The sequence below is a fragment of the Hyla sarda genome, chromosome 2 (assembly GCF_029499605.1).
Source record: "Hyla sarda isolate aHylSar1 chromosome 2, aHylSar1.hap1, whole genome shotgun sequence".
NCBI classification, from domain to species: Eukaryota; Metazoa; Chordata; class Amphibia; order Anura; family Hylidae; genus Hyla; species Hyla sarda.
Window position 1 is genome coordinate 388,439,206 of NC_079190.1, and position 22,759 is coordinate 388,461,964.

Genomic DNA, 22,759 nt, shown 5'->3' on the forward strand with positions numbered 1-22,759 from the left:
TTTAGATGCCCTAGAGCCTGGACCACACTAAATGGAGTTTAATTAATCGGTTTACACGATAGAATCGCGGCAATATTCACATTCATTGCGAATCGTATTTTTCATGAAATTCTAATTCAGATTCTTCAGCTTCGATTTGCTCATCTCTAGTGACCAGGAGTCCAAAGAGGGATCGCTTACTAAATTCGGTCCAGTGGTTCTTGTGATATAGGCTCCAGAAGATCTCATGCTAGATTCACTTAATTGCACGCAGGAGGTGGGGCCCCACTGACTGGCTGCCCCTGCCTCTGTCAGTCTCCTTCTACTGCTGGCCCTAAATTAGCATAATTATCTTCTGCGACTCCACATCCCAGTGACGTGGAGTCACAGGTCATGTGAGTGCTTTGCTTTGTAGCTGAAGTGCATGTGCACTACTAGATTAGCAGAGTGCTGTCAGCAAGCACAGCTCTCACATCATTATGACTTGAGAGCTGTATAGTCCGTTGGCTTATGTGCTCCAGCTACAGAGCAGAGTGCTCACATGACCGGTGACTGCACGCAGAAGATGACTATGCAAATTGAGGGCCAGCAGTAGAAGGAGACGGATAGAGGCAAGGGTGGCCAGCAAGCGGGCCCCACCTCCTGCGCTCAATTAAGTAAATATGGCAGGAGATATTCTGGAGCCCATATAACTACTGAACAGAATTTAGTAAGTGACCTCTCTTTGGACTATTGGTCACCCACGCTATAAGTCAGTGTATTGGGTTTAGTGTGCGTGATCAGGGTGACAATTTTCCTTTAATGACGTGATAGAAGAAGCAAATTATTTACTCCCTTAATATTAGTTTTTTGATCACTATTGGTCCCTATTTGAATCTGTGTTTATGTGCCTTAAAGGGGTGCTCCGGGGAAGTTAAGAAAAATACAAATGCCCCAAAGCCACCACAATACCTCTTCTGTGTCCCCTTTAGTTATTCATGTGGTTTTGGCAACTTCTTTGGCCACTGATGTCTTCTAAATAGTCTTTTTCCTTGTTTGCAGCACAGACTACAACTCCCAGAAGTCAGTGCAGCTCTGTGTAATGGCTGCCAGCCAATTGCTTTCACTATCTGTGTGCATGGTGCATGCTGTAAACACTCGGTACAGGTCTTTTCTTTCAGGCAATCTCCAGCAATAAATCATGCTGTGCTCTGAATGGCAGCAGTCAGTGATTTGCTCTACACAGGAAAAGAGCATTAGTGCTGAGGAAACTTAGAAGGAGATTTATCAAAACTTGTCCAGAGGAAAACTTGCTGAGTTGTCCATAGCAACCAATCAGTTTGCTTCTTTCATTTTGTAACAAGGTCTCTGCAAAATGAAAGAAGTAATCTGATTCGTTTCTATGGGCAACTGGGCAACTTTTCCTTTGCACAGGTTTTGATAAATCTCCCCCTTAGATTCTTCACTGAGTTTTTTTTCTCATGGCAAGCTCTTCACACAGGGTCAGGAGAGGGGAGTGGAGGTGTGGCTGTGTGGATGTGGTGTTGTCTTGAAGGGTTCGGTTTACACCAAGACAAAGTGGATCAGAGAATGAAGTTTTTCTCCTACTCCCTGCATGTAAGCGACAGCTGAAAGAGGGAAACTGCTCTATATATCTAATGAATGATATTAAGACAAATACATAGGTTGGTGAGAGGGAAAGTATGGGCTATGGGTTCAGTTCCCTGGAGTACCCCTTTAACCCCTTAAGGACCCTTGACGTACGCGTACGTCATGACACCCTGGTACTTAAGGACCCATGACGTACCCGTACGTCATGGAAAATTCCGGCCCCTGCTGCACACCAGGCGGGGTTCGGACCGGGATGCCTGCTGCAGGCATAATTCAGCAGGCATCCCGTGCAAAGGCCCAGGGGGTTCATCAGACCACCCCATGTCGGCGATCGCAGCAAATCACAAGTGAATTCACACTTGCGATTTGCGCGATTCCGGGTCATTACGGGTCTATGGTGACCCGGTGACCCGGAATAGAAGGGGGATCGCGGGTGTCCATGACACCCACAATCCCCCTGAAGGGATAGGATTGAGGTGGCAGAGGTGCCACCCCTCCTATCCCTGCTATTGGTGGTCTATATGCGACCACCAATAGCAGATCGGGGGCGGGGGGTTCACTATCGTTTTCCCCGTCCTGCCCACCCACAATAGGTGGGGCAGGACGGGGAAACCCGACAGCGACCGGCGCCGAAGATCCACTTACCGATCCGGAGGCTGCGGGCGACGGAGATCGGCGGGCGGCGACGGAGATCGGCGGGCGGCGACGTCATGCGGCTGGATCCTACGGACGCCGGTGAGTTGCCTAGCGACATCTGGAGGGTAAAGTCTGAGACCACTAGATAGTGGTCTCTAACTGTAGCCCTCCAGATGTTGCAAAACTACAACTCCCAGCATTCCCAGACAGCTGTTTGGGCATGCTGGAATATGTAGTTTTGCATCAGCTGGAGGGCTACAGTTTGAGACCACTATCTAGTGGTCTCTAAACTGTATCCCTCCAGATCTTGCAAAACTACAACTCCTAGCATGCCCAAACAGCTGTTTGCTGTCCGGGCATGCTGGGATTTTTAGTTGTGCAACAGCTGGAGGACCACAGTTTGGAGATCACTTTGCAGTGGTCTCTAAAACTGTAGCCCTCCAGATGTTGCAAAAGTGCAAGACCCAGCATGCCCAAACAGCTGTCTCGGCATGCTGGGAGTTGTAGTTGCATACCTCCAGCTGTTGCATAACTACATCTCCCAGCATGCCCTTTGGTGATCAGTACATGCTGGGAGTTGTAGTTTTGCAACAGCTGGAGGCACACTGGTTGGAAAATACTGAGTTAGATAATAGAACCTAACTGAAGGTTTTCCAACCAGTGTACCTCCAGCTGTTGCAAAAATACAACTCCCAGCATGCACGGTCTGTCAGTACATGTTGGGAGTTGTAGTTTTGAAACAGCTGGAGGTTTGCCTGCCCCAGGTGAACGTACAGGGTACATTCACACAGGCAGGTTTACAATAAGTTTCTTGCTTCAAGTTTGGGCTGCGGCAAATTTTTTGCCGCAGCGCAAACTCCTAGCGGGAAACTCACTGTAACACGCCAGTGCGAATGTACCCTAAAAACACTACACTAACACATAATAAAGAGTAAAACACTACATATACACCCCCCTACACTGTCCCCCCCAATAAAAATTAAAAACGTATTGTACGGCAGTGTTTCCAAAACGGAGCCTCCAGCTGTTGAAAAACAACAACTCCCAGCATTTCTGGACAGCCACTGACTGACCAAGCATGCTGGGAGTTTAGCAACAGCTGGAGGCACCCTGTTTGGGAATCACTGGCGTAGAATACCCCTATATCCACAACTATGCAATCTCTAATTTAGTCCTCAAATGCGCATGACGCTCTCTCACTTCAGAGCCCTGTCATATTTCAAGGAAACAGTTTAGGGCCACATATGGGGTATCTCTGTACTCGGGAGAAATTGCACTACAAATTTTATGGGGCATTTTCTCTTTTTACCCTTATGAAAAGGAAAAGTTGGGGGCTACACCAGCTTGTTAGTGTAAAAAAATAAAAAAATTTACACTGACATGCTGGTGTTGCCCCATACTTTTTATTTTCACAAGCGTTAAAAGGAAAAAAATACCCCCAAAATTTGTAACGCAAGTTCTCCGGAGTACAGAAATACCCCATATGTGGTTGTAAAATGCTCTGCGGGTGCACAACAAGGCTCAGGAGTGAGAGCGCACCATGTACATTTGAGGCCTAAATTGGTGATTTGCACAGGGGTGGCCGATTTTACAGCGGTTCAGACATAAACGCAAATAAAATAAATACCCACATGTGACCCCATTTTGGAAACTACACCCCTCACGGAATGTAATAAGGGGTATAGTGAGCATTTATGCCCCACAGGTGTCTGACAGATTTTTGGAACAGTGGTACGTGAAAATGAAAAATGTAATTTTTCATTTGCACAGCCCACTGTTCCAAAGATCTGTCAAACGCCAGTGGGGTGTAAATACTCATTGCACACCTTATTAAATTCTGTGAGGGGTGTAGTTTCCAAAATAGGGTCACATGTGGGGGGGTCCACTGTTCTGGCACCACGGGGGGGGGGGCTTTGTAAACGCACATGGCCCCTGACTTCCATTCCAATTTTTTTTTTCCCAAAAGCTCAATGGCGCTCCTTCTCTTCTGAGCATTGTAGTGCGCCAGTAGAGCACTTGACATCCACACATGGGGTATTTCCATACTCAGAGGAGATGAGGTTTCAAATTTTGGGGGGCATTTTGTCCTATTACCCCTTGTAAAAAAAAATTATTTGAGGGAAAACTAGCATTTTAGTGGGAAAAAAAATCATTTACACATCCAAATTTCACGAAAAGTCGTCAAACACCTGTGGGGTGTTAAGGCTCACTGGACCCCTTGTTATTTGCCTTGAGGGGTGTAGTTTCCAAAATAGTATGCCATGTGTTTTGTTTTTTTTTTGCTGTCCTGGCACCATAGGGGCTTCCTAAATGTGACATGCCCCCCAAAAACCATTTCAGCAAATTTTGCTTTTCAAAAGCTAAATGTGACTCCTTCTCTTCTGAGCATTGTAGTTTGCCCGCAAAGCATTTTACGTCCTAACATGGGGTATTTCCATACTCAGAAGAGATGGGGTTACAAATTTTGGGGGTAATTTTGTCCTATTATCCCTTGTAAAAAAAAAAATTTGAGGGAAAACTAGCATTTTAGTGAAAAAAAAAATAATTTCACATCCAACTTTAACGAAAAGTCGTCAAACACCTGTGGGGTCACTGGACCCCTTGTTACGTGCCTTGAGGGGTGTAGTTTCCAAAATAGTGTGACATGTGTTTTTTTTTTTTTTGCTGTTCTGGCACCAAAGGGGCTTCCTAAATGTGACATGCCCCCCAAAAACCATTTCAGAAAAACTCACTCTCCCAAAATCCCACTGTCGCTCCTTCCCTTTTGAGCCCTCTACTGCGCCCGCTGAACACTTGACATACACATATGAGGTATTTTCTTACTCGAGAGAAATTGGGTTACACATCTTAGGAAGATTTCTCTCCTTTTACCCCTTGTAAAAATTCAATAACTGGGTCTACAAGAACATGCGAGTGTAAAAAAAGAAGGTTTTAATTTTCTCCTTCAATTTGCTGCTATTCCTGTGAAACACCTAAAGGGTTAACAAACCTTTTGAATGTCATTTTGAATACTTTGAGGGGTGCAGTTTTTATAATGTGGTCATTTGTGGGGTATTTCTAATAAGAAGGCCCTTCAAATCCACTTCAAAACAGAACTGGTCTCTGAAAAATTTCGATTTAGAAAATTTTGTGAAAATCGAAAAATTGCTGCTATACTTTGAAGCCCTCTGATGTCTTCCAAAAGTAAAAACATGTCAACTTTATGATGGAAACATAAAGTATACATATTGTATATGTGAATCAATATATAATTTATTTGGAATATTCATTTTCCTTTTAAGCAGAGAGCTTCAAAGTTAAAAAAAAATGCAACACTTTCAATTTTTTCATCAAATTTTGGAATTTTTCACCAAGAAATGATGCAAGTATCGACAAAATTTTACCACTAACATAAAGTAGAATATGCCATGAAAAAACAATCTCGGAATCAGAATGAAAGGTAAAGGCATCCCAGAGTTATTAATGTTTAAATTGACAGTGGTCAGATGTGCAAAAAATGTCCGTGTCCTACAGTGAAAATTGGCTGGGTCCTTAAGGGGTTAAAGAGAACATGTTGAGTAATGTCAATGAAGTTATTGGCAATTCCCCAGTTCCTTTAAATTCTTTGGTTATCTATCATGAACTTCATATTTCCATTCTTCTTAAAATTGTTTAATGATGTTGAAGTCAGGAGACTGGTTACCATTCCAAAGCTTTCACTTATTACTGCTGCAGACACTGAAGCCCTGACATGGCCTTAGGTTTCAGATCATTGTCACATTGAAAGTTCATGAGCCCCCTGTTGTAGCTACTATGAAGCCCACTTTTATTCAAGTATCTCCCTATTGTGTATGTTAAATCAGTCAAATCACACTGCTTCAGAGAAGGTTTTACTTCAGTATATGAGAATATGTGGAATATGTGTGTATCTGGTTATTGTATTTATTGTTAAACTATCCTAACTGTTGTGTCTGTAAACCTTCGAGCCAAGGCCTAGTATTAACAAAACTCATCAGACCTGATTGCCATTTCCAGATCTTTGGATAGTTTCAAATATCCCATCCAAATATTCTGTATATCTCATGTCTGATCCCCTCCACCTTCCGCATGGAATTTCTGAGTGAAAGAATCTACCACTTATGCATCATGTGGGGCCTTACCCTAAAACAAAAAGCCGGAAATAAACAAAATAAAATATATTTATTAGGACTGATGCTAAGGATAAGGAACAATGAAGTACCTGCTCATAGAAACCTATTTGTTTGCAATTTTTTTTTAAAGAGGACTAGAAGCTGATTGATCCCTATGGGCAACAACTCAACTTGCACGGATATTACCCCCCCCCCCCCCCCCCCCACACTGTGTGTTCATGTAAATGGATATGAGATGCTGGGACTAAGCACATGGCTCTTAGACTTCTACAGAATAACAGGCATGTAATAATAAAATTATGAAGAAAGTCAAATCTCAGCCTCTTAATTTAACGCCACAAGGCTGGACATTACAAAATGTGCAAACAAAGTAAGGTGGCCATAATAAACTGCCACATAGGAGGTATTTTATTTTTGCCTTTTGAAAAAAAAAAACAACAAAAAAAAAACAGCAAATATCGAAATAGTATTTTACTGTTTTCACTAGTGTTTGCTGAGTGGGTGTGGCTTAGCAAGAAGGGGTGTGGTTCCTTGCAAAGAAGGAGAGGCCACCCCCTTTCCTTTGGTTAACGGGAATTTACGCTGGCCCACACTATGTCCAAGGTATGTGATCAGGGCTGGTGCAAGGATTTTTGCCACTTTAGTGCAGGCCAAATAAAAAACACCACTCACCTCTCCATCATTCCCCCACAGCCCTTCTCCCCACAGATCCTTTTTGTACGTGCAGCGTCATTCAGGCACTGCACGCACAGGAAGCCCAGTCTGGAATGATAGGACAGAGCTGCGCAACTCCACCCTGTTACAGCCACGGCATACTTTAACTCTGTGTGTGTCTTAAAGGCACACACAGAGTTTATAACGGTGCTTGTTCGGGGCATCCGGGACATAAGTCCTGGATCCCTGGGTGGTGCCCTCTTACCCTGGCGCTCTAGGCCAGTGCCTTCCTGGCCTATAGATGGCACAAACCCTTAATGTGATTGTAATGACTGGTTCTGTCCGCACCCATAGGGTTAATTCTGCATAGCTCGGTTGTCTCTGTTGGTTACTGGGACTACGCCCTGAGCCACTTAGGTGTGGGTGAACTTTCTTCCCAGCCTATCTGTACTCTGCTTTGTTCCAACAATCAAGATTGTCCTTTCACCTACACTCTTAAATATAAGGAAGTCACTTTCACTTGTGATTTGCTTGTGAAAGTTACTCGTTAACTGAAGCTAGCACTCCTTATATCTCTATTGTCTATTTTGGTACTCTGATCTTTTGGCTTGGTTCTTGACTTCTCTTCTGGTATTTGCATTGTTACTTTGCTATCTCTTGTTACTGACCTTAGCTAGACTTATTACGATTAGACTGTGTGTTTGTCTTAGTTTATCTCTGTTAGTTTGTGTTCCTCCAGCTGTTCTCCGACTCCAACTCTTTTGTTGTTTTATTATTTTGACAACATTGCCCCGGCACTTAGCAGGAAGGGTTTGTCATTGTGGTTGTCCATCCGTCGCCTAGGTCGGATAGGCAATAGGTAAGGACAGTGGCTGTGGGTGAGTTAGGGCTTCACTGTTCCCTGCTCATACGGGACAGTGGCTGTGGGTGAGTTAGGGCTTCACTGTTCCCTGCTCACACGTGACAGTGATAGGTACTTTAGATGTTTTTGATTGACAATAAATATTGGTTAAGTTATAACTAAGAATCAATGACTATTTGTTTGCATGCCTCCAGCATTGCATAACTGCTAACTACTTCCTATGTTATCCAAAATATATTTAAAGATAGGATTTTTAGAAGAAATTCAGCAGTGATCATTTTATGGTGCTGTACTTTATATATAGAATATTTAGTGTGGGGCGGACATATCGCCTGTGCAGCCGGTTCATCTGCACAGGGGCCCAGCGTGAGAGGGGGCCCGCTGCCCTCTCCAGGTCCAGCCCCAGAGGCGAGCATTAGGCCACATACCACCGCATACTCCCCGACCACAGCAAATTTGACAGCACTCGGATGGACGCTGCGTTCAACCACCCCTGCAGCCAGTGGCGTCTCTGGGGGGGCGGGGGTAGAGGCCCCTATATCATGATTCCCCCCCCCTTGTGCCCCCCCTAGCAGCAGTAGGTCACTAGCAGCTCTCATGGCCACCAGTAAGGGGCCCGAGCCCCCGCTGCACCCGACGCCCCCCGGAGCCATCTACTCCGCCATCCTTTCTTATAATAAATCTTCAGCCAGCAGCCCTGTCACCACGCAGGGGCCGCGCTATGCAGACTGGGAAGAGCAGACAGGAAGCTCCTCCCCCTCTCTCACTCCCCTGTATACTGCTGCTGGACCTTGTGGAGCAGGCACGCTGTGTGTATACAGGCCCGGACACCACCAGTATGGAAGACTTACCTGCCCAGTGCCCACTGCTGATGCTGCCCTTTTAAAGTAAGTAACTTGCTTGGGGGGAGGGGGAAAGTTGTAGGAGACAGTGGGAGGTAGTTCAGTGTTTCCCAACCAGGGGGCCTCCAGCTGTTGCAAAACTACAACTCCCAGCATTCCTTTGGCTTTATGAGCATACTGGGAGTTGTAGTTTTGCAACAGCTGGAGGCCCCCAGGTTGGGAAACACTGATCTATCTATTTATCTATATCTATCTCCTATCTATCTATCTATCTATCTCATATCTATCCATCCATCCATCTATCTATATCCATCTATTTATGCATCTATCTATCTATCTTTCTCATATCTATCTATCTATCCTCATATCTATCTCATATCTATCTATCTCATATCTATCTATCTCATATCTATCTCATATCTATCTATCTATCTCATATCTATCTATCTCATATCTATCTATCTATCTATCTATCTCATATCTATCTATCTCATATCTATCTATCTCATCTATCTATCTATCTATCTATCTAACTCAGATAGATGAGAGATAGATAAATAAATACATATGAGAGATAGATAGATAAATAGATGATATATAGATAGAGAGATGATATATAGAAAGATACATAAATAGATGGATAGATAGATGATAGATAGATAGATGATGCCGCACCACAGTGGATCCCTGCATACGCTGCCCATCCATTCATCAAACTGCAGGACATGTGACATCTCCATGGCTCCTTCACCTCTTCTTTGGACGCCATCTGGCATAGCCCTAACTAATTGGTAAGGATCATCTCCTTGTGGGTGACCATATAAGAATAACCCTCATATCAAAGGCAGACCTATTCATATCAGCTCTATACAAGTGTTTATCTGCCTGTTTTAGCAGTCTGTGCATGGACCACGCTGCACTTACATACCTGCCACATCAGTGAGAGGACGGCAATATACCTACTCTCAAGAGGGAATATTTTCACCAGACCATCACCTACCTATCCTACCTGGGCTTATTTATCCTAGCACATCTACATATTATTTATACCTCTGTTCGTCGTATCACGACTAGATATATGTATTCAGTGAGATAAGTGACAGGAAATACTACGTTCCTGCCTAAATACACTTGTCCCTGAAGAGTTGTGCCGCCATAAAAAATGCGTCACAACGAAACGCGTTGGAAATATGTGGCTTGATTTGTATCAATATTGTATGCAAGTGTTTGACTGATACCTATGTACTTGCAAACTCTATACTCACCGAATTAATTGCGGAGGCTTTGTAAACCAGCTAGTTGTTACTGGGGGCTTGCTGTACCTACTGTACTCGGTGCCTCCATTGCCTCCAGCATCAGGGAGAGATAGGAGGTTCCTGTTGCAGGTTGGCACTCTCTAGGAGGACCTCCCTGCAGTATCAGGTAGGGGGTCCTAGTGGACTAGAAGGGCCAGTGCAGCCCAACCCTGGTGACCTACCCAGCACCTAGGAATAGCTGTGTTTGATTAAACTGTATAATTCTTGAATCTCGTTTATCACTACTAAATATGTGCTAACTTTTTAAATTATATACTAATAAAATTATGCTTTTATGACCAAGTGTTTCTTCCTTTACGCAATACTAAACTGACACATAGGTCTCTATATAATATATCTATTGCTCCCCCCCTATTCTATAGATAGATGATAGACAGATCGATAGATAGATGATAGATACATAGATATGATATAGATAGATAGATAGATGATAGATAGATATGATATAGACAGATAGATAGATAGATAGAAGATAGATGGATATGATATAGATGGATATGATATAGATACATTTATATGATATAGATAGATAGATCAGTTTCCCAACCAGGGGGCCTCCAGCTGTTGCAAAACTACAACTCCCAGCATTCCTTTTGCTTTATGAAGTTGTAGTTTTGCAACAGCTGGAGGCCCCCCTAGTTGGGAAACACTGATCTATATCAATCATCTATCTATTATCTATCTATCTATCCAAAAAAAATAAAAAAAATCAAGAGACCAGCAGCACACAGAAAAATTAGTGCAAAAAAGGTGGAGATTTATTGCATTATCCCAGTGTACAAAAGAAGCGACGTTTCAGCGACCTCTCGTTGCCGTTCTCAAGGAGCTTGTACACTGGGATAATGCAATAAATCTCCACCTTTTTTGCACTAATTTTTCTGTGTGCTGCTGGTCTCTTGCTTTTTTCTAGTATAAGTGAACCTCTCACCAAGGTCCACACCCAGCGTGCACCATTGCATTGGTTTTCTTAATTTTGTTGTGCTGCTCTTCTGGAGTTTTTTTTTTTTTTTTTATCTATCTATCCATCTATCTCCTATCTATCTATCTATCTATCTATCTATCTATCTATCTCATATCTATCTATCTCATATCTATCTATCTCATATCTATCTATCTATCTATCTCATATCTATCTATCTCATATCTATTTATATCACATCTATCTATCCATCTATCTATATCCATCTATTTATGTATCTATCTATCTTTCCATTTATCTATCTATCTCATATCTATCTCAGATAGATGAGAGATGGATGAAAGATAGATAGATAGATATGAGAGATAGATAGATAGATGATATATAGATATATAGATAGATATGAGATAGATAGAAAGATAGATTAATAGATGATAGATAGATTATAGATATGATATAGATAGATAGATGATAGATAGATATGATATAGATAGATAGATAGATAGATAGATAGATAGATAGGAGATAGATGGATAGATAGATAGATGATAGATATGATATAGATAGATAGATGATAGATAGATATGAGATAGATAGATAGGAGATAGCTGGATAGATAGATGATTGATAGATAGATAGATAGATAGATAGATCAGTTTTTCCCAACCAGGGGGCCTCCAGCTGTTGCAAAACTACAACTCCCAGTATGCTCATAAAGCCAAAGACATGCTGGGAGTTGTCATTTTGGAATAGCTAGAGGCCCCCTGGTTGGGATACACTGATCTATCTATCTATCTATCTATCTATCTATCTATCTATCTATCTGTCTATCTATTACATATCTATCATCTATCTATCTATCTATCTATCTATCTATCTATCTATCTATATATCATCTATCTATCTATCTACAAAACTAAAGATCCAGCGGCACTCCCAGATAAGTTGCAAAAACAAAGTGTTTTATTCCCCCATGTATGTGTGACATTTCGATAGCATCCCGCCATCTTCATCATACGTACAGTTATACATTCTGTAGTCTCTGTGACATCACTGTGCTTCATAATAAACTGTGACATCACTGTGCTTCGTAATAAACTGTGACATCACTGTGCTTCATAATAAACTGTGACATCACTGTGCTTCATAATAAACTGTGACATCACTGTGCTTCATAATAAACTGTGACAACACTGTGCTTCATAATAAACTGTGACATCACTGTGCTTCATAATAAACTGTGACATCACTGTGCTTCATAATAAACTGTGACATCACTGTGCTTCATAATAAACTGTGACATCACTGTGCTTCATAATAAACTGTGACATCACTGTGCTTCATAATAAACTGTGACATCACTGTGCTTCATAATAAACTGACATCACTGTTCTTCATAATAAACTGTGACATCACTGTGCTTCATAATAAACTGTGACATCACTGTGCTTCATAATAAACTGTGACATCACTGTGCTTCATAATAAACTGTGACATCACTGTGCTTCATAATAAACTGTGACATCACTGTGCTTCATAATAAACTGTGACATCACTGTGCTTCATAATAAACTGTGACATCACTGTGCTTCGTAATAAACTGTGACATCACTGTGCTTCGTAATAAACTGTGACATCACTGTGCTTCATAATAAACTGTGACATCACTGTGCTTCATAATAAACTGTGACATCACTGTGCTTCATAATAAACTGTGACAACACTGTGCTTCATAATAAACTGTGACATCACTGTGCTTCATAATAAACTGTGACATCACTGTGCTTCATAATAAACTGTGACATCACTGTGCTTCATAATAAACTGTGACATCACTGTGCTTCATAATAAACTGTGACATCACTGTGCTTCATAATAAACTGACATCACTGTTCTTCATAATAAACTGTGACATCACTGTGCTTCATAATAAACTGTGACATCACTGTGCTTCATAATAAACTGTGACATCACTGTGCTTCATAATAAACTGTGACATCACTGTGCTTCATAATAAACTGACATCACTGTGCTTCATAATAAACTGTGACATCACTGTGCTTCATAATAAACTGTGACATCCCTGTGCTTCATAATAAACTGTGACATCACTGTGCTTCATAATAAACTGTGACATCACTGTGCTTCATAATAAACTGTGACATCTCTGTGCTTCATAATAAACTGTGACATCACTGTGCTTCATAATAAACTGTGACATCACTGTGCTTCATAATAAACTGTGACATCACTGTGCTTCATAATAAACTGTGACATCACTGTGCTTCATAATAAACTGTGACATCACTGTGCTTCATAATAAACTGTGACATCACTGTGCTTCATAATAAACTGTGACATCACTGTGCTTCATAATAAACTGTGACATCACTGTGCTTCATAATAAACTGACATCACTGTGCTTCATCCTGTAATTTGATGTCACTGTGTATAACAACCCTGTAGTGACATCACAGTTTATTATTCTTGAATGCTGACTTCACTGTGTATATTTTCTCGGTACAATGACATCACTGTATAGTTACCCTCTACTGTGACAACACTGCGTTTATTAACCCTGTAGTGGCAAAACTGTTTACTGTCCCTGTACAGAGACATTACTGTTTATATTAACTCTGAACTGTGATGTCACTGTGCATATTTACCCTGTATTGTCACTAGCAGTGCAAGGTAAATATGTACAGTGGCATTAGGGTATACAGGATTAATATATACAGTGATGTCACAGTGCAGTGTAAGTATCAACAGTGATGTTGCAGTATAGAGATAACACACAGTGATGTTATAGTTAACAAATAATATACAGAGTGATGTCACATTACAGGGATAATACACACAGTGATGTCACAGCACAGGGACAATACACAGTGATGTCACAGTACAGAGATAATACACAGTGATGTCACAGTACAGGGATAATACACAGTGATGTCACAGTACAGGGATAATACACACAGTGATGTCACAGTACAGGGATAATACACAGAGTGATGGCACAGTACAGAGATAATACACAGTGACGTCACAGTACAGGGATAATTCACAGTGATGGCACAGTACAGAGTTAATACACAGTGATGTCACATTACAGGGATAATACACAGAGTGATGGTACAGTACAGAGATAATACACAGTGATGTCACAGTACAGGGATAATACACACAGTGATGTCACAGTACAGGGATAATACACAGTGATGTCACAGTACAGGGATAATACACACAGTGATGTCACAGTACAGGGATAATATACAGAGTGATGTCACATTACAGGGATAATACACACAGTGATGTCACAGTACAGGGACAATACACAGTGATGTCACAGTACAGAGATAATACACAGTGATGTCACAGTACAGGGATAATACACAGTGATGTCACAGTACAGGGATAATACACACAGTGATGTCACAGTACAGGGATAATACACAGAGTGATGGCACAGTACAGAGATAATACACAGTGACGTCACAGTACAGGGATAATTCACAGTGATAGCACAGTACAGAGTTAATACACAGTGATGTCACATTACAGGGATAATACACAGAGTGATGGTACAGTACAGAGATAATACACAGTGATGTCACAGTACAGGGATAATACACACAGTGATGTCACAGTACAGGGATAATACATAGTGATGTCACAGTACAGGGATAATACACACAGTGATGTCACAGTACAGGGATAATATACAGAGTGATGTCACAGTACAGGGATAATACACAGTGATGTCACAGTACAGAGATAATACACAGTGATGTCACAGTACAGGGATAATACACAGTGATGTCACAGTACAGGGATAATACACACATTGATGTCACAGTACAGGGATAATATACAGAGTGATATTACAGTACAGTGATAATATACATAGTGATGTCACAGTGCAGGGATAATACACAGTGATGTCCCATTACAGGGATAATACACACAGTGATGTCACAGCACAGGGACAATACACAGTAATGTCACAGTACAGAGATAATACACAGTGATGTCACAGTACAGGGATAATACACAGAGTGATGGTACAGTACAGAGATAATACACAGTGATGTCACAGTACAGGGATAATACACACAGTGATGTCACAGTACAGGGATAATACATAGTGATGTCACAGTACAGGGATAATACACACAGTGATGTCACAGTACAGGGATAATATACAGAGTGATGTCACAGTACAGGGATAATATACAGAGTGATGTCACAGTGCAGGGATAATACACAGTGATGTCACAGTACAGAGATAATACACAGTGATGTCACAGTACAGGGATAATACACAGTGATGTCACAGTACAGGGATAATACACACATTGATGTCACAGTACAGGGATAATATACAGAGTGATATTACAGTACAGTGATAATATACATAGTGATGTCACAGTGCAGGGATAATACACAGTGATGTCCCATTACAGGGATAATACACACAGTGATGTCACAGCACAGGGACAATACACAGTAATGTCACAGTACAGAGATAATACACAGTGATGTCACAGTACAGGGATAGTACACAGTGATGTCACAGTACAGGGATAATACACACAGTGATGTCACAGTACAGGGATAATACACAGAGTGATGGCACAGTACAGAGATAATACACAGTGATGTCACAGTACAGGGATAATACACGGTGATGGCACAGTACAGAGTTAATACACAGTGATGTCACATTACAGGGATAATACACAGAGTGATGGCACAGTACAGAGATAATACACAGTGATGTCACATTACAGGGACAATACACACAGTGATGTCACAGTACAGGGATAATACACAGTGATGTCACAGTACAGGGATAATACACACAGTGATGTCACAGTACAGGGATAATACACAGAGTGATGGCACAGTACAGAGATAATACACAGTGATGTCACATTGCAGGGATAATACACAGTGATGGCACAGTACAGAGTTAATACACAGTGATGTCACATTACAGGGATAATACACAGAGTGATGGCACAGTACAGAGATAATACACAGTGATGTCACAGTGCAGGGATAATACACAGTGATGTCACAGTATAACCATCTCACAGCCGGACCACCATGTAATTTCAGCAGAAAATAAAGCAGGGCCTCATGTTCAAGTTTCACCTAAGGCCTCACAAAGTCTAGAGCCGCCTCTGGTCGGCCCTACCATTGGACCCGTTGGGACCATAAGTCCCAGGTGGCACTTTTCAGGGGCGGCATTATGCTGCCCCCCTTTTTTTTGTGCCTAGCAGGTTCATGGTAGGGTTGGCGCCGCCGCTGCTCACTGTTCTAAAGCAGCTGCGGGGTATAATAGCGCAGCAGGCACTTTAGACAGTGAGTCTGCCTCCGGCCGACCGGGGTCTGACGAGGGACGTCGCACAAGTGACGTACTTCTGCAGACCCGCTCAGGAGGACATCAGTGACGTCACTCGTCAGGCCGCTGCCGGAGAGGAGAAGCGCTATGCAGGGCAGGTAAGTGTGTCTCTGTGTGTGTCTGTGTCTGTCTGTGTGTTTAAGAGGGGGCTATGGCTACCTAATGTGAGGAATCTATGCTACCTAATGTGGGGAAACTATGTTACCTACTTTGGGGAATCTGTGCTACCTAATGTGGGGAAAGTATGCTACCTAATGTGGGGAAAGTATGCTACCTAATGTGGGGAAGCTATGCTACCTAATGTGGGGAATCTGTGCTACCTAATGTGGGCAAACTATGCTACCTAATGCGGGGAAACTATGTTAACTAATGTGGGGAAACTATGTTACCTGATGTGGGGAATCTGTGCTACCTAATATGGGGAAACTATGCTACCTAATGTGGGGAAACCATGTTACCTAATGTGAGGAATCTGTGCTACCTAATGTGGGGAAACTATGCTACCTAATGTGGGGAAACTATGTTACCTAATGTGGGGAATCTGTGCTACCTATTGTGGGGAAACTATGCTACCTAATGTGGGGAAACTGCTACCTAATGTAGGGAATCTATGCTACCTAATGTGGTGAAACTATGCTACCTAATGTGAGGAAACTATGCTACCTAATGTGGGGAATCTATGCTACCTAATGTGGGGAATCTATGCTACCTAATGTTGGGAATCTATGCTACCTAATGTGGGGGCTTGAATGAGCTGCGGCATATGGAAGGCCTCAATAAATAATTAGAAACTTATACAGCAAGTGACATATGGGGGTCCACCTGAGTAAGTGACATATGAAGGGGGGGGGGGTGCTGAACAATTGATGTTTTGGGGGGGGGGGGGGGGGCACAGGCACATTCTTTGCACAAGGGCCCTCTGCTGTCTGTGTCCGCCCCTGGGTAGAGAATAAGGGGTAAAGTGGAACATAGAACAAATGCAGTTATTTTTTTCTTAATTTTTTTTAATGAAGTAAACGAGATAAAGGTAAGCAATGACTTTTCCTCAGTCTGAAGCGCGGTCCTCATCGGCAGGAAGCAGTGAGGAGGAGGAGGATGACGGAGGTTCTGATTCCATCTCTGCTTCTTTTTCATCCCTCTCTATATATAGGGCCGTGGCCATGAAGAAGGCCCCTCCGATGACTGCCATTATGGTGCAGGTCATGAGGGCATACTCCAGGCTGCGGTATTTCAGATGAGGGGATTTGGCATATCCTTGTTCGTAGATGTCAGATATCAGGCCGATGAGGTACGGGCTGCCGGCGTCACCTAGGAGGTGATAGATTGTCATCTGCACGGCCAGGGCTGAAGATCTCCTCCACGGAGTTACTACTTTTAGTATAATGTCAGATATGAGGGTGAAATTTACTGACAGAAGCGTCTCTCCGATGAAGATGAAGATGTTGGTGGCAACGAGGCTGATGTTGCCAAAAGTCAATGCCAACAGAAGAAAAGGAGCGGAGAGCATCATCGCGCATCCACACACAAGCGGGTCCGCCCGTGGGTTGGATTTGCGATATCTTTTACTTATCTCCGTCCCTGCTACAACTCCCAGAATGCCGGAAACGACTGTAACCACACCAAATATTAGGATGTCGTGATAGTCACACGGTTCAGCACGGCAAGGGTCCTTCTCTTGTAGGAGTGTTCGTGCGTGGGTCAGGTATGACGGACCCCATACACCTATGGCTCCCACTATGAAGGATACAGCCGTCGATCCCATGGTGGTTAACATGAAGCTTCGATTTTTAAATAGTTTTTTCAGATCTGTCGCCCATTTGGCAAACTTCTGGAATTTGTTGTTCTTCTTCCCGTTTGTAGTCGTTCTTGGAAGCTCCTTTGTGACCAAAATCATCAAAGCCACAGCTATGAGGCCCAGGCCAGGGGTGACCCGAAATGCCCAGTGCCAATCGCCCCTTGCTGCATCAGTCACTTTGGGCCCGATGATGTATCCTAGTCCGCAGCCTACAGGTATGACGGAGTAAAACACGTTCAGCATGCGGGTCCGCTGGTCACTTGTAAAAAGGTCTGCAATGATGGAGGGGCAATGGTGCAGAAAGTTGCCTCTCCGGCTCCAACCAGTCCACTCGTCAGCAGGAAGAGCAGGAAGTACCCATCAGGGATGAATGACAGGGTAAGTGTCATGCTCAGCCAAACGATGACTCCTGCGCAAACAGTATATTTCTTATTACAGTGGTCGCCCAAATATCCGGCAATTGGTGCGACCAGCACGTAGCTTCCAATAAACAATGTATTCAATAAGCCGGACAGACTAGCATTGGTGTCATATGCTTTCTGTATATAAGGCAGCACCCCCGCCACGCTGGAGCGATTTGCATAGATGAGCAAATTAACAAAGGCGAGGATCACTACGGTGATGATGGAACGTGCGGTGGACATCACGCTTAGAGATGGCAGGTTCTGCCTCTCAGGGATATCGCCCTTTTCTACATCCATATCACTATGGTCCTCCATTGCTTCTTCCTCCTCCTTCAGCAATGGGTCTTGTGGAGAGGCCATGGTCACAGGTCAGAGCCTGAAAACACTAGAGAGAGAGAGAGATAAGTGAACACATTAGACAACATGTCATCATTCCTGTCATTATACAATAGATCCTTAATACAGAGCAGAAATGTCCAGCACAGAACCACAAGATAACACTAAGACCATCGCAGCCTCAGAAGAAGACGCTTCTCTATAAGTGTTTTATATGGAGACGTCTTCCCTGAGGTTACCAATGTCTGATAACCCTAAACCTGTCCGGTCCTAGTAATATCTGATAACCCTGAACCTGTCCGGTCCTAGTAATATCTGATAACCCTAAACCTGTCCGGTCCTAGTAATATCTGATAACCCTGAACCTGTCCGGTCCTAGTAATATCTGATAACCCTGAACCTGTCCGGTCCTAGTAATATCTGATAACCCCGAACCTGTCCGGTCCTAGTAATATCTGATAACCCTAAACCTGTCCGGTCCTAGTAATATCTGATAACCCTGACCTGTCCAGTCCTAGTAATATCTGATAACCCTGAACCTGTCCAGTCCTAGTAATATCTGATAACCCTGAACCTGTCCGGTCCTAGTAATATCTGATAACCCTGAACCTGTCCAGTCCTAGTAATATCTGATAACCCTGAACCTGTCCGGTCCTAGTAATATCTGATAACCCTAAACCTGTACGGTCCTAGTAATATCTGATAACCCTGAACCTGTCCAATCCTAGTAATATCTGATAACCCTGAACCTGTCCGGTCCTAGTAATATGTGATAACCCTGAACATGTCCGGTCCTAGTAATATCTGATAACCCTGAATCTGTCCCAGTAATGGTGGATTATAAGGGCTTGGCTGTATGGTCACTGGGCCATGTGAACTTAATACTGTAGATACAATTGGGCTATCCTGCTATATACATTTACTAATAATGAACCTACCCAACCTCATTGGGATCTATCCGTCCCCTATATGACTTTCTGCCACTAGTTGATTTTAAAATTTCCCTTTCGGAAAACCCGGAGTATTTCTATTGTTAGTACACACAGAATTCTATTATATACTATTATATTTCTGCCCTAATCTTTCTGTTATTCTTTTACTACACCACCAAATCTTTCTCATAGACTTATATCTTTTAGAACTTCATGAATTAGGACTCTTTTTCTTGGGGGCTTTTTTGGGCATAATTGCATTTTAGCAGTTTTGCAAGAAAAAGCTCTGGTCATGATACTATCTGTGCGTTTTATTATGTTTAATGCCTAAGCCAAGTATTGTCACAATGCTATGAGAAATATAACTTTTGTTATTTCTTTTGGAAATTAATTTCTTGTTTTTTTTTGCTAAAAAAAAAAAAGCAACAACAACAAAAAAAAAACTGTCAAACAAAAAGCCCTGTGTATGTATGAATAGAAGAGGCTGAGACTTACCTTGTGGTTCTCTCTTCAGACAAGGAACGGTCAAAATCTTGAATTCTCTATCGCAAATAGAAACTCTGTAACAAACACTTTGCACCACAGGTTGTGAATGCAAAACACACTGAAGAGACTGCAGCCGGCGCGCACCTCCTTGTACAGCTTACGGTGACATCATCACAAGCATGTGTGACATCACAGGGTTCTAAACCATCTTCAGGTATGTGTATATCTGTATAGTAAATGTGAGTAGCCATATTAGTCCAGTGATGCAGATTGTAATACCTTTTTTATTGGACTAACAGAATTTTGTAGAGACAAACTTTTGGGATTCCTCCCTGATAATTTATAAAGTCCTTTGATCATTAGTCCTTGACTATTGGACTTGATAAAGGGAGGAATCCTGAAAGCTTGTCTCTACAAAATTCTGTTAGTCCAATAAAAAAGGTATTACAAGAGACTGCAACATATTTTTTGATTTGTGTGTGTGTGTGTTATATATATATATATATAGTTCCAAGCGTGAGTAGGTGCCTCCAGCTAGGGTCCGTGTCCAGGATTCTGCATACGTAGTTCCAAGGAAAATGCTGTGGCACTCAAGGTATGGTGAAAAAATGAAAACTATTTATTCATCCCAAATGTGCAAAGAGCAACGTTTCAATGGTCTCACACCATCATTATCAAGCCACTTGATAATGATGGTGTGAGACCATTGAAACCCCACTAGGACCAAGGGCATCCTGGGACTTAACCCCTTAAGGACACATGACGTTCTCATACGTCTCCATTTTCGAGTCCTTAAGGACACATGACGTATGAGAACGTCATGTGTTTTACCGGCCCCCCGCAACCATCTGGAGCGGAGCCGGTGCCCGATGCCTGCTGAAATCGTTCAGCAGGCATCGGGGCATATTGCCCAGGGGGGTCATTATGACCCCCCATGTCGGCGATGGCCGCAGATCGCTGGACAATTCAGTCCAGCGATCTGCGGCGGATTCCGGGTCAATCGGGTCTCCAGTGACCCGGAATTATTGGCTGATCGGGGCCGTCTCTGAACAGCCAGAGCCAGCAGGGATGAGGTGGCACTGGTGCCACTTCACGATCGCCCTGATTCGTCGGCCGGATTACCGGCCGACCAATCAGGGCGCCTGCAGCGGGTGTCACTCCCGCAACCCGCTCCGCCCCTCTTCCGGAGGACGTGAGCGCGTGCGGGACGTGCACCCCGGGTGCTGGGGACCCCAATCCCCGGCGTTAATGATGGGATCGGGGCCCCAGGAGCAGCGGCGGCGACGACGAGGGACTGACCTGATGCGGCGAGGATCGTTGGAGGTGAGTGACAATCTCCTGCTGTTGCTTAGCAACAGCTCCCAGCATGCAAAAAGAGCATGCTGGGAGCTGTAGTTATGCAACAGCAGGAGGCAGACCACCACAACTCCCAGCATTCCCTTATGGGCATGCTGGGACTTGTAGTTTTGCAACAGCTGGAGGCACATTCTTTCTATGGAAAAGTGTACCTTCAGCTGTTGTATAACTACAACTCCCAGCTTGCACAATCAGCTAAAGTGCATGCTGGGAGTTGTAGTGGTGCATCTGGTGGTTGCATAACTACAACTCCCAGCATGCCCGTTGGCTGTCGGTGACTGCTGAGAGTTGTAGTTTTGCAACAGCTGAAGGCACACTGAGTTAAGTAGCAAACCAGTGTGTCTCCAGCTGTTGCATAACTACAATCCCCAGCATGCCCTTCCGCTGTCCGTACATGCTGGGGGTTGTAGCTTTTGCAACAGCTGAGGGAACACTGGTTGCAAAACACTGAGTTTGTTACCAAACTCGGTGTTTCACAACCAGTGTGCCTCCAGCTGTTGCAAAACTACAACTCCCAGCATGCACTGATAGACCGTACATGCTGGGAGTTGTAGTTTTGCAACAGCTGGATGTTCCCCCCCCCCCCCAATGTGAATGTACAGGGTACACTCACATGGGCGGAGGATTACAGTAAGTATCCGGCTGCAAGTTTGAGGTGCGGCAAAATTTCTGCCGCAGCTCAAACTGCCAGCGAGAAACTACTGTGAACCCCCGCCCGTGGGACTGTACCCTAAAAACACTACACTAACACAAAATAAAATAAAAAGTAAAAAACACTACATATACACATACCCCTACACAGCCCCCCTCCCCAATAAAAATGAAAACGTCTGGTACGCCACTGTTTCCAAAACGGAGCCTCCAGCTGTTGCAAAACAACTACTCCCAGTATTGCCAGATAGCCGTTGACTGTCTAGGTATGCTGGGAGTTTTACAACAGCTGGAGGCACCCTGTTTGGGAATCACTGGCGTAGAATACCCCTATGTCCACCCCTATGCAAGTCCCTAATTTAGGCCTCAAATGCGCATGGCGCTCTCACTTTGGAGCCCTGTCGTATTTCAAGGCAACAGTTTAGGGTCACATATGGGGTATCGTCGTACTCGGGAGAAATTGG

The 22,759-nt window shown here is 43.3% G+C and overlaps 1 protein-coding gene across 1 annotated transcript; it reads right to left on the reverse strand.

Moving 5' to 3' along the window:
- Nucleotides 1-17,316: 17,316 nt before the first annotated feature.
- Nucleotides 17,317-20,393, reverse strand: LOC130357992 (protein spinster homolog 1-like). Its single transcript, XM_056560785.1, has 2 exons — nt 20,298-20,393; nt 17,317-18,919 (listed from the first exon to the last, which is right to left on the reverse strand). Exon 2 carries the CDS (start codon nt 18,371-18,373, stop codon nt 17,381-17,383), a length of 993 nt encoding a protein of 330 aa, XP_056416760.1. The 5' UTR covers nt 18,374-18,919; nt 20,298-20,393; the 3' UTR covers nt 17,317-17,380.
- Between the last annotated feature and the right edge of the window lie 2,366 nt (nt 20,394-22,759).

Excerpts from the sequence above, each read along its gene's own strand:
- LOC130357992 (XM_056560785.1), bottom strand. The coding sequence starts at position 18,373 with ATGCTGAACGTGTTTTACTCCGTCATACCTGTAGGCTGCGGACTAGGA.